The 12,776-nt window shown below is 39.8% G+C and overlaps 1 protein-coding gene and 2 non-coding genes across 7 annotated transcripts in view; 1 reads left to right on the forward strand and 2 right to left on the reverse strand.

The window, feature by feature from the left end:
- Positions 1–3,740: 3,740 nt before the first annotated feature.
- On the reverse strand, positions 3,741–3,813 carry trnak-uuu. The gene has a single exon. It is a non-coding gene; the product is annotated as a tRNA-Lys (tRNA).
- A 1,766-nt stretch (positions 3,814–5,579) lies between these two features.
- trnat-ugu lies at positions 5,580–5,652 on the reverse strand. The gene has a single exon. It is a non-coding gene; the product is annotated as a tRNA-Thr (tRNA).
- Positions 5,653–6,134: 482 nt separating this feature from the next.
- Positions 6,135–12,776, forward strand: part of LOC122979271 (E3 ubiquitin-protein ligase DTX1-like) — a 32,804-nt gene continuing 26,162 nt past the window's right edge. Inside the window, exons 1-3 of one of the 5 annotated variants that reach the window (XM_044346599.1) lie at positions 6,135–6,501; positions 6,642–6,823; positions 7,925–8,151. In XM_044346599.1, the coding sequence (XP_044202534.1) occupies positions 7,941–8,151 (211 nt within the window). In that variant the 5' untranslated portion in view covers positions 6,135–6,501; positions 6,642–6,823; positions 7,925–7,940. The other 4 variants (XM_044346598.1, XM_044346600.1, XM_044346597.1 and 1 more) reach the window with 4 other exon arrangements.

The raw sequence follows: 12,776 nt of genomic DNA on the forward strand, positions 1-12,776 counted from the left end.
GAGCATCGGTAAATTGTAGCGTCTACCAGTAGTATGCATGAAAGGCATTTAGAGGACAGGCACTGTTCTCTCTAGGTATTGAGAAATCAGCCCGTTCTAAACAGGCATGATTTGAAAGGGCATTGCAATAGTTAACAAGAAAACAGAATAATGCTACTTAACCTCTTACCATGCACCCCATTTTTGTGCACAAGCCTGAAAATAATGTACCCAAAATAAGACAGTTACTGTTCTTCAACCCTATTGATTACAGTCATAAACCTGGTCTCATTTAAAAGATAAATCTTTAAATTTTACTACCAAAAAGTCAGAATAGGTATAAATCATCCTGAAAATAATGCTACTGAGGTTAAAGTGTCCCACGGGTGGGACAGTGTCACTTATCAGGTTAAGGTGTGGTCAGACCAAATTGGCTAAACTGTGCAGCTCTAAAATGGTTGGTTAATGACAATCAAATGTTTAATAAGGAGCTGTATAATTTACAACTTATGGAATTGTGCTGTTAGTGTCTTAGCCATCCAACCTCCTGTAGTTTATGTTTACCACCTAGCCCACACTATTCTCTGCCACAGCCTGCTTTTTGCCACAGTGCAAGAGTAAATTATGTACCATACACACCATTAGGCAACAAAGACAGTCTGACAGAACATTTATGCTGGCAGGACATTATATACGCTGGGAATAATGGAATAACGGGGAAAAGGTGTGCAGCAGGTGAGTAATCAGGTGATAAGCACAGGCAAGAACTTGATGGGGAGAACTGGAAGAACTGGAAGACAGTTGCAGAATGTCAGGTCTGAATCAAAGAGAGAGTAGTAATGCTAAGTAAACAGGATAACAGGGGAAAAGGAGGCAGAAGAGTGAAAAAGCAACATGGAGCAAGTGAAAAAAAAATGACATTGTGTTGAAGATAACTTAACTGACATTGTTTAATGCCTAGTAATGACTGTAAGACTTTTCATATCCACACAGTATGAAAACATGACATGTAAGACTATGAAGAGCAGCATGAGAACTTCAAATATAACAACTTGATTCAATAAAATATAGCCTGAGCATCAAAAGTAGTTTTAGCCTTTGATTCATTCTCTCTATTTCCTCAGTTTCATCTCCAGGTTCTTCTCAGTTTGTCTTCCACCACTGGAACTGCGTGGTTGTTGGTACTGGGCTGCTGATTATGGTGCTGGTTATTTGCATCACCCACTGGATAACCATGTCAAAAAAAAGGACCACCAACTAGACCTCCACTGCTAATAGCACCCGAAAATACAAATCCACTCCTAACAATGCACAGCACCGGCACTGACTTTTTAACTTAACCTAAATGTTTATCTCTTGAACTAATTAAACTTCCAGTGATTAGCCTGTTCCGCACAAAACAATGTCAACAAAAAAACACACAAACTGTCCATGTCCACAACTGTGTTCATGTTCAAAAGTAAACTAACACCTAATTTTTTACTGTATGTATGTCTTTTTTTCTTTTGTTTGCACTTTCTTGTATTTTCTTTATTGTATTCCTCTGTATATGTTATTTTTGCTATATGCCTTTTAATGTTAAGTACCTGTCCTGTAACCTGCAGCTTTCTCCTGAATATGTCAATGTATCTGATGGAGAGAATATATTGTATATGCTAAAGGTCAGCATATGTAAAAACTGTAGACTGATCAGTGTTAAAGAGTTTGTAATGTGTTTTGGATGTACCAGTGAACATAGGTACTAATAAGTCCAATAATATAAGCTTTGCAAGACAACACGTTTTAATAGTGTTTTAATAGCCTAAATAAACCAGTTAAATATTGGATTGTTTTTGTTTTCATGGATTAGTGTCTCTGCTTCATATTAATTTTCAAGGCCATAAAGGCTACTAATTTAGCATGCCATACATAGTCATTAAGCTCTTATTAAACTTGAACAGTTTGAATTAAACACTGGCTGTCGCATCATCAACAAAACATTCAGATTCAGACGACTTTATTTATCCCAGAAGGGCAATTCAGTGCAATTTTTGGCATTAATCGTAATGCCAAAAAATTGTATTTCAGTTTTAAGACATATTTTGGTATTTCATATTTCTGACATCAACTTTGGTAGTTTCAATATGCCTAATTTTGATGTACAGCACATTTATGGACACAAAATAGGGTCATAAGTATTGTACTTCTGTAATTGAATTAAACTACATTGATCTTCATTCTGCAAGGCAGAATGTGTATGGAAACAAAATAGGGTCATAAGTGTTGTAGCTGTGTATTAATATATCTATGTGTGAAAACATTTTGTATGAGTACATTCAAATGTGTAAATGTGTGAAAACATTTTGATCAAATTAATTCAAATGTATGAATTTGTAAAAAAAAAAAAAAAAAAAAACAACAACAAATGGGCTTAACTTTTGAATTCATAAGGAGATCTGTAGCTTGCATGACATTTTGTGAAGAAAATAAAAAAAGATTTGCACAAATCATTTCCAATGTGCGAGAGCATAAAGAAGATTTGCACAAAGGTTTGCAGTTATACATCTGTCTGTTTCTGAGTGAAAAAAGTTCACACAGAACTAAGTTGTATGTGTGAATCCAAAGTTTTCAGCTATGAATCAAGTCTACAAGTACAAATCCAACCTACAGGTACTTTTGTCCTACATTTGACGCATCCTCCTGAATAGACAGTGGGGATGCTCAGAATAACATATCATTTCACTATCCCTCTTTGCTGCAAGTCTGTGGCTGCAACCATGAGTTCAAGGGGAGTTCCCAGACCGCAAGTAAGTCTGTTTCTCTCTGTATTTTTTAAACTCAGATTAAACTCTTCAACACTGTTCAATCTACAGTTTTTACATTAGCTCACCTTTAGCATATACAATATACTCTCCCCATCAAATACATTGAAATATTTAGGCGAAAGCTGCAGGTTACATAACAGATACTTAACATTAAAATGCTTTTATCAAAAATAACATATACAGGGGAATACAATAAAGAAAATACAAGAAAGTGCAAAAAGAAAATTAAAAAGGTTTCAGTTCATATTAGGTCATGCCTGTAAGAGGTAAGGTGAAGTTTGGTTGTAGCCACAGACTCACAGCAAAGAAAGCTTGCCCCTCGGCTCTGATTGGATATTGAATACTGGATAGTCAAATAATATGTTAATCTGAGCTTCCCTATTGGCTATTAAGGAGGAAGCGTAAAATGCGGGACAAACCTCTACCTGTAGGTTTGATTTCTACTCGTAGACTTCATTTATAGCTGTAAACTTGGGATTCACACATACAATTGAGTTATGTGTGAACTTTTTTCAATCCACAAACAGACAGATGTGTAATTTATTTGTTTGGATGTTTTTTTTACACATTCAAACATTTGAATTCATTTGATGAAAACGTTTTCACACATTTGAATGTACTCATACAAAATGTTTTCACACATTCACATGTGGTGATACACAGCTACAATACTTATGACCCTATTTTGTTTCCATACACATTCTGCTTAGCATTATGAAGATAAATGCAGTTTAATTCAATTACAGAAGTAAATGTGGAAATGAAAAAGATAAATACAAAAAACTGGAAATAAATAAAAAACGAAAACACACCTTTACAGAATTTAAACGTATTTACCTTAAATTAATTGTCTACATGAATTCATTTGGTTTGTCCTCGTGTTCCCTTTAGGTTCGCCACATACATTATCCGTACAATACCAGCCCTAGCCATGCGAGGGTAACACAAAACGACTACCGCCCGAACAGGGACTTGAACCCTGGACCCTCAGATTAAAAGTCTGATGCTCTACCGACTGAGCTATCCGGGCTCTGACTACATTATCATAGCTGTATTATATAAACACCGACATACAGTAAGTAGCTGTATTGTACTGCAGCGTTAACTAAGCCCATATCTCTGGACCGCTCTGGACGTTCCACGCGTCCGTTTGTGGTTGCACGGATGAGCCAACTCTAGACCCGGTGTGAGCTGACAGACCACTCAGAGGGGTAACGTGTCTAACTACGTTTCTAGCATTAAGTTTACTTTAGTAAATTGCCACCATACCAGTGAACGATAAATACAACTGATACGGAGCTAAATGAGCAGGGTAACATTAGTTAAACCAAATGTTTTGAAGTGACGTTAGTCAGGTAACGTTTTTAGCTCTCTTAATGCTCCACAGCTGTTATCTGTTTTATTCTCATTAGAAAAAAGCACCATTTCAATTGAGACACATCACAAACGTCACTTTTAAGACTAATGTTAGCATTATCTGTGTCTAAAACGTCCGCTTTTTTTATTTTGTTAGCATAAATAGTTTACAATAGGCAGTCAGGAAGTGGTAAGAAAACAGAAATTCACTGATAGACAGACCACCATTTTTCAAGATCCACAAGTATTTTGCCTATCATTCACTTTTTTTCTGTTGCTATGTTCAGGTTGAAAAACATTATCAGAAACTGCTGGAAGGATGAGCTATGCTGCTGTTTGTGCTGGTTTCCTTATAGTAAACAGACTCAATTATTTTGAAAGGGGACTTCATTAACGTTTTGTCCATTTGAAAAATGAGTAAAAGAACAGGACTTGTTTCAATATCAGGATAAAGAACTAATTGGTATCTTAATAGATTCCTCTTGTCACAAGACTCTTATTATTCTTGATCATCCATAAGGTTCAAACAGTTACATGTCAAATAGTTTGAAGAATTATTTGTAAAAACCTCACTGAAAGAAAAAGTGCAGAAATTGTGAAGACTCTTTAAACTAAATTATTTTGAATATTTAGCAAGGAATATGTCCATACATATAGCAAGTTAACAAAAAGGTAAGGTCTTCAAGATTCATTCAACCAGCATAATCTCTGAATGCTATTAACTTAAAAACTCAACTCATGTAACTTAATTTAGTAAAATAAATATGACTTTCTTAGGAAAGGAGACAGAGGATAGAAGAAATATGTAGTACATTACATCAGCAACCACAAAAAATGTTTCCTCTTTCTGTCTAAAGAAATGTGTTCACACCACAAATTACGGAAGGACATGGTCAGTGTCATGATGGGGTGTTCATGAATGAATTCTTGAGAATTTTGATTTGAAGTGTAAAAAAATGTACATTTTATAATGATAATAGTCAATCTCAGGGACACATTTTCTGTATAAGAAAGAATTTGAATATTTCTGTAATACAACAGCCATTTCCCATACAAATAAAGATTATCCAAGCTTTTAGGCCTTTTAAAATGACTTAAAACTTGTCTTTATGTAAAATACAAAATGGAATTAAAAACGAGATGAGATGAGAGATGAGATGTACCTTTATTGATCCCCATAGGAGAAATTCAATTTGACACAGCAGCACAAGAAGAGAGAAAGAAATTTCCATGATTAAAATATAATGTTATTATCTGGTTTTGTTAAGAGGTGGTTATGATTTTGAACTAACTGGTTTACTAACTGCTTACCTAAAGTTTGTTTTTCTGTAAACTGTTAATAGATTTTTTTTTTGTGTAAAAGCAGAAGTTGTCGCCTTTCACCGTAATGTATGTAGTGTGTGCAGAAACACATCCATCAAAAGGGATGAAAAGGAGATGAGGCCCCAGCGAGATTTGAACTCGCGACCCCTGGTTTACAAGACCAGTGCTCTAACCCCTGAGCTATGGAGCCCGTGATGGTAAAAGTGACGTCACTTTGACCTAAATAGTTGAATTGCAGCCTGTACATCGTACACTGTCGATGCGTTTTTCATTATAATTTAGGTCAAAAACAAATTCTGTGTAGCTCAGTGCTCGCTGAGATACGGTACAGCCCCAGCGTGGCGCCATTGCCCGAAACAGGAATAATATACAATCTTTGTCAAGTGAGAAAGACGCAGCAGCTTCTGTTGAGATGACAGCAGATACTGTAACTTAATACATTTACAAACACTTACAGTCAATTAGTATCACCGCAAAAATAATATTGTATAGAGGCACCCTCAAAAAATACCTGGGCTGCGTTGAACTTCCAAGATTCCGGTTTACGGATCCATGTTCGGACTGTAATCTGTCCCCAAAAAAGATCGAAGTGCAATTTCCAGTTTGTCCACCAGGTGGTAGTATGCAACCAACTTCAGAAAGAGCAAACTCTGCATCGCTTTGGCTTCACCCTCAGTAAAAGAAGCCGCTTGCCAGTACTTTTAAAAGTGCAAAAGAGGGGAAAATAAGTTTCATTACATTACAATATAAGTAACCCGAGCAATGCTTTATTTTTCACTCATAGTTGTACAATGATGGCAGTTATTACCACGTACAAAATATTAGACGAAATTTGAACGAGAAGTATATCAAATAAGTCAACTGAAGGTAGAAGTGGGTGTTTGGATCAACAGGGGGACCCTGGCATTAGATGTTTTGGGAGACACTCTTTCTATTGGTTGTCGAGCCAAAGTCACCATGGGGGTTTCTGGGCGTGGTGAGGGTGAGGGGGCTTCCTCCCAGTCCCTTCCAGCTTCATACCAAGTTTGCCCACAAAAAGGTAAAGATGGACCCGAAAGGATAGCACTGGGATAAACATGGAGGAGTTTATTTCATCGCAACATGGACATCCTATTATCTTCTTACCTATAACCCATTAAAGGGTCTTTTTCTGATCGGGGTTTGAATTTTATTTAAAAGACAAACTAGGAGGATTCTGCTCTGTGCGACCACCTGGGGTTGAAGGGAGAGACAGAAGGAGCCATGGTGGAGTCGAGTAGACGAAAGGCTAGATCCACTTCATGAAGAGGTCTGTGACGGTCCTGGATTTTGTTCCGACAGTCCTGGACTAGGAGAGTGGAGCCAGAAGATCACATCAACAGGTGAATGTTTGGTTCAGGTCTCGTTCTGTCTGTGTAACGGTGAAAACGGCCCAATATGATTGAGAGAATAAATAAATTGATGCATATGGACTAACCAAGTGTTGAAGGTTGGTATTTAAACAGTTGCATCAATTGAAAACTATCAGGATGCCGCAGTAAATCCCAGACTAGCCACACTGTAATGACACTTATTTAAAGTTGAATTATGACACAGACTTGCAATTCCGTGGCCACAAAATCTTATGATACGACACATAAAGCCATTGGCTGGGGGGCCAGACCAGTTCTCTGATGTGACCTGGGCTGGAGAGTCGTTACTACTGAGGTTGCGCTGTTGGAAGCCACTTTCTCAACATTTCGGTATGCTACGCCCAAAACTACTGGAGAAAAACACACACTAGCTGTTGCTGTCTACACCCTCCTGCCGAGGCTGGGTTTGTTGGGTGTATATGAGGATATAAGTAGCCGAAGCGCAGTTTTTCTGCGTGTTTTCGCCTCACCGAGGAGATTCCTTTAACCGTGGCTGGACTCTCACAACACGTACGAGGCCGTCGCTGGAAATAAACGACTCGTCGGATAAGCTATCGGTGTGTCTGGAGCAATGACGAGCACATAGAAACCACAATATTTAGGCCGCTTCATTGTCTGTTTACTTCGCGGCTGTTTTAAGCTCGTATTACGGTGTTATAACAAAGACTATTGAGCGAGGACCGTGATTTCCTTCTCCGGTTGGCCATGCGAGGAACTCGGATGTTCACAGAAGAATGTGTCGCCTTCTCCCGGCGTTAGCTCAGCCGCGGCTTCATGTAAGAAACCTGGCTTTATTGTGTTAGCTTTGGGGTACAAGTCGGCCTTTATTCATTTATCACGAGGGAGACAGACGCTCATACACTCAGAGAAAGCCAGAATGAAACCGATAACGAAATAAAAAGACTGCTGTGTAAAATTGCCACCTTGTTTGCTGTGTGGTTGGCCTCTGTTTCAAACAGGCAGGCTTTATTTTGGCAAACAAATCCCCCACTCATCTCCGAGAGGCTTTGCGGTACTTCTAGCTAACAAATAAGTGTTTTCCTGGTATTTCATCATTAATTTCCTCTCCAGGGCCAACAGTAACAACATGCTCCTGGCCTCCGCCGTGGTGGTTTGGGAATGGCTGAACGAACACGGCCGGTGGCGGCCCTACAGCCCCGCCGTCTCCCATCAGATAGAGGCGGCCATTCGGAGCGGCGACCCCCGCGGAGGGAGCGTGGTCCTCGGCCAGGTGGACAGCCGGCTCTCGCCGTACATCATAGATCTCCAGTCCATGCACCAGTTCAGACAGGATACAGGTAAGACAAGGATAGGGGAGAGTGCTGGGAGCGATAGAGGTGGACTTTGGGCTTTTTAATGAGGGTTCATGGCCGTAACCCCCCCCACCCCCCCACCCCCCACAGTAGTATAGGAGAATGCTTCAACTGGCTTTAAAAAATGTATTATGGCACCTTAATGTGTTGTGTATTGCTGTACAATCTGCGTCTTTGGCTACTGATCATGGTCTAGACTTTTTACAACCTTCATGCCCTAAATGATTGTTGTGAAAAACACACCACTGTGTATCTACGCTGTGTGGCTCTGTAATCTCTTCTGTCTGGGCCCCATCATATAAGAAATTCTGAACATTATTTGAGACTTAGTCATTCTACCCTGTGATCCTGCTATTGTTCAACAAAAGTCCAGATGTTGACACATGATTTATTTGGGTCTCTTGCAACATGGGGAAAAACATCTCAAAAGACACCAACTCTGTGTTTACATAGCATTGAGTGGGGATGTGCTTTGAATTTCTAATATATTAGGCCAAATGTAGACTGCTAAGAGCTCAGCGCAGCTAAATTGAATCTCGATTAGTCTCACAAGCTCATATATGGTGTTCAGAGCTACATCTGGGGACAGCTATGGTGAGTTTTAAGTAAAATGTGGACAGGAAAAATTCAACAGCAAATCCAGTTAAGAGTTTTTTATTGTACAATTTGTTGTAATTTCACATATTGACCTGTTGTTCTGCAGTGTAAACAATCAACCTAAAGTAAACAAAACCATAACATCACCAGAAGACATGAATGACACTCTTAGTTTTAGTTTATGTTGGTTTGTGAGTGATCACGTTATAGTTTATGGTCCTGATTTACAGGAATTGATAGTAAAGGGGCCATTTTTTTGAGTGTAAAGTCACCGCAATAGACTCATGTAAAATATGCAGATGAGAAATGCATTTTTTTCTAAACTCAGTAGTAACACAACACAGTGGTTGGATAGTTTTCAGTGGGCAGGGAAATCTTACCTTTTTGCTACTACTGATCCAGGTTAAATAGGATGACAACCTAACATGTTTTATAATATGTTATGGTGTTGTGTAAAAAATAGGAAATGGCATCTAGGATTACAAGCCTAGTAGCATGCAGGACCAGGCTGACACGATAAGACGAGTAAACAGCATCACAATATTATGCACTATAGTGATTTTTACCCATATCCACTGATACTACTTTTAAAATTTAAATATTGTATTGATTCAGCCCCTTTTCAAAGTTCAGAGTAATGTGGAAAATCTGTCAGTGAGACCAAGAGAAAGAGAGAAAGTGTGTGTGTGTGTGTGTGTGTGTGTGTGTGTGTGTGTGTGTGTGTGTGTGTGTGTGTGGTGTTGAGATTCAACAGCATGATGATTTGGAGCAGCTGTAAATGACCACTGAGTTAGCTGCATTCTATAGCCCTTATCCACTAGCAAAACACACACACACACACACACACACACACACACACACACACACACACACACACACACACACACAGGCGCTCAGCAGCTGCACACTCCTGACATGAAGAGAAGAAACAGAGAGACCTTGATTCTGTGGAAAGAATGGAATATTTCAAGGCCTAATGAGCAGAAAGTTCACTTTAGTTGTCCTCCCTCTGTAGCTCCCCCTCCTCTCTCTCTCTCTTTCTCTCTCTCTCTCTCTCTCTCTCTCTCTGTCTCCCTGGGGTCTTTCGCCCTCTCCCCCTTGCTCTCCCTCTTTCTTGTACGAGTATTTAGTTTCATCAATAGGCAAAAGTCCCAAGGGCCTTTCGGTTTTGGGAGAGATAGAAAGATATGAGTGTGTGTTGGGGGGGGGGTGTAGCAGGAGTGGGAGTGGTTTTTGGAAAAGGAGTGAGATAATTGGGGAGTCTCTATTCTCTCTCCCTCCCTCTCTTGCTCTCTCTGTCTTTCGCTCCTCCACCATTGTAGGATTTTGTCGAACAGATGTGAGTTACTCCATTGTGGCTGTGACACACACACACACACACACACACACACACACACACACACACACACACACACACACACACACACACACACACAAACACACGCACACAGTGAAAGTCAGAGGTTTTTGAGAAGCAGAACAGACCTCAGAGACAGAGGGGAGGGAGTGTTGGGTTTGGGGGGGTCACGGATTGTTACAAGTTCAGTAAAGTGGAAGATGAAGGGAAGGAAAATATTACATCCAATATGAAAATGACATGAAAAATAATTAGTTTCATATCTTGTGAGATTGTAGCTACAGGTTGTAAAGAAAACTTATCCAAAACAGGTCTGATAGGAGAGTTTAAAGGACACAGATTCAAGAAGCGGATTTAAAAGTTTACTGAATCAAAAAGTGGATTCGATATTGGATTAAGAATTGATAACACGCTATTTAATCTCAGCCCTCGTCAAAGATGCCAACGTCAATCCCAAGAAGAAGGCTTGACAGAGTTTATATACATAATACCGGGCCCATTTCTCCCACTTGGAAATTAAGAGGCTGGATGTGTCTACTTTGCACACAGAGCTTTTGGGCCATCGGACAAGCTCAGACAGGTCTTTCTGGGTTTTGCATGCAGATGGGGCATTGGAGTCTATGAGAATGACACCTGGCATGACCCCATGTTCACTGCAAACACCAAGAGAGGCAAGCCTGCCTGATATGTTTCTGTCAGTCATATGTAGTATGAAAGGAAGCTTGGGTGCCTGCCATCTATCCCCTTCCCAAATCTGGTGTCCAGCATGATGCCGTTTATCTTACAATGCGCAACATTTAGGAAACGCCTCCAATCCTCAGCGAGGTCTCTCTATGAAAGCTTTGCATTTCTGTGCGACAAGTGGGAGCTGCCTTCCCCGAGAGCGGCATTACTGCTAGCACTTATTGGAACGATCTTCCTGCACTCAACCTCCCAGAGATCTCTTGTCAGCTGAGGTTGGAATCTGACAGTAGATCAACTTTCTGGTCCTTGCGGATTTTCTCTTCACTGCTACTTGGATGCGGTTGTGCTTCGTTTCTCTTGCAATTAGTTGGTGCAGAAAGTGAGGTTTCTTAAAAGATGTGTTTAAAATTAAAAAAAAAACCTCATACTAAGCCTTAAGTAACATTGTTGTCTCATCAGACCTTGCAAGACAGACAAGCTGCAGGTTCTCTTTACAAATGTTGAACTCAAAGTGAGCCAACAAGTGCAACTTACCGCTACAGTCTGATGCCTCTATTCTTATAATACAAAATCGGAAAAAATTGCTCATGATGGAAGAATCCCATCAAATGGTTTTGAGGCTGCATTTTTGCATTTAACAGGAGTTTGGAAGGGACTCATGTTAGGAGGGGCTAATCCTAACAGAAGTGTGTCAGTCAGCGAACGTCACGCCCGCTTCAAAATGACTAAATTCAAGCTGCTTGGACTGAAACACCCTAAAGTGTGATTTTAAAAATGAAAACATGCGTATGTAGATGAATTTTGTCATTCAGATAAAAATGGGAAAAATATGTTTTAATTTTATGGGACTTTAAAAGACTGACTTGTCATCACTTTCTGTGAGGGCAACAGCATGTAGCTCCTCTTCGTTCCAGCTGGTCCTGCTGAAGGAGACACATTCCCAGACCCCCACAATGCCCCGGGGCATTAGGGTCATGGTAGGGGGGGGGGGGGGGGGGGGGGGGGGGGGGCAGGGGCTCCCTAGAGATGAAGAGGAGGGGTTACATTGTGGTGACAAGGAGGGGGAGGGAGTCAAACCAAACATTTAACACTGACTATGTTTATATGTACACAACAACGCAGGTTACCGGGACAAATCAGGTTACAGCAGGAAATTACAGAACAAGTTTACATACACTGCAAAAACTCTTTCGATTACACAATATGAGACGCAGCTTCTTCTGCTTTTTGTCTGAACATATGGACTGAAAAGCACAGGCTAGTAGTGAGAGAGTTAACTGTGTGGATGTGCTGAGAGAAAGCTTTGGTCAGACTTTGGATTGATTTATTTTGGATACAAGAAAGCAGCGTTAATAATGATGTTTCTATTATGAAAACGATAGTCAGCCCTGCCATGCACTCCCTGTGTGAAGTCTTTCATACACATGCAAAAAAATGCCGTAAAAAACATGCCGTAAAAACTAGAAAACAATAGAAATCTAGCTGTTTTTACTGGGTTTCTCGTATGTCATACGTTGATTACGAAAAACATGTTTCTACATCATGTTTTAGAATTGTGATCACTATAGAAAGCTGACAGCAACCTGATTGCTTAACTTTATGTAACCACACTGACTGTAGTGGTTGACTGGTGTCCCTGCATGAATTCGCAGGAAATTTCTGATGCTGATGACACATTGAAAAAAGGAATTTTTTAAACTCTTTTTAACCAGGAAAGATACATTATCTGTTTTACAAGGGCGACCTGGCCAAAATGGCAGGCTAAACTAGGTGTCATAGTTACATAAAAACATACATTATTCATTTACAACAATCACACAACCCAACAAAACAGTACCGGAGAGACACGAGAAAAATTAAACTTTACTATTTAAAACAATTACATTCCTTTAACCATGAAGATCCACTGCAGGTTGGATGTTTTTTTTTTTTATCTTTGGGTTTTGGACAGTTGTTACTTGCAGTTAGAAGA

Source organism: Thunnus albacares, chromosome 3 (assembly GCF_914725855.1).
Source record: "Thunnus albacares chromosome 3, fThuAlb1.1, whole genome shotgun sequence".
NCBI classification, from domain to species: domain Eukaryota; kingdom Metazoa; phylum Chordata; class Actinopteri; order Scombriformes; family Scombridae; genus Thunnus; species Thunnus albacares.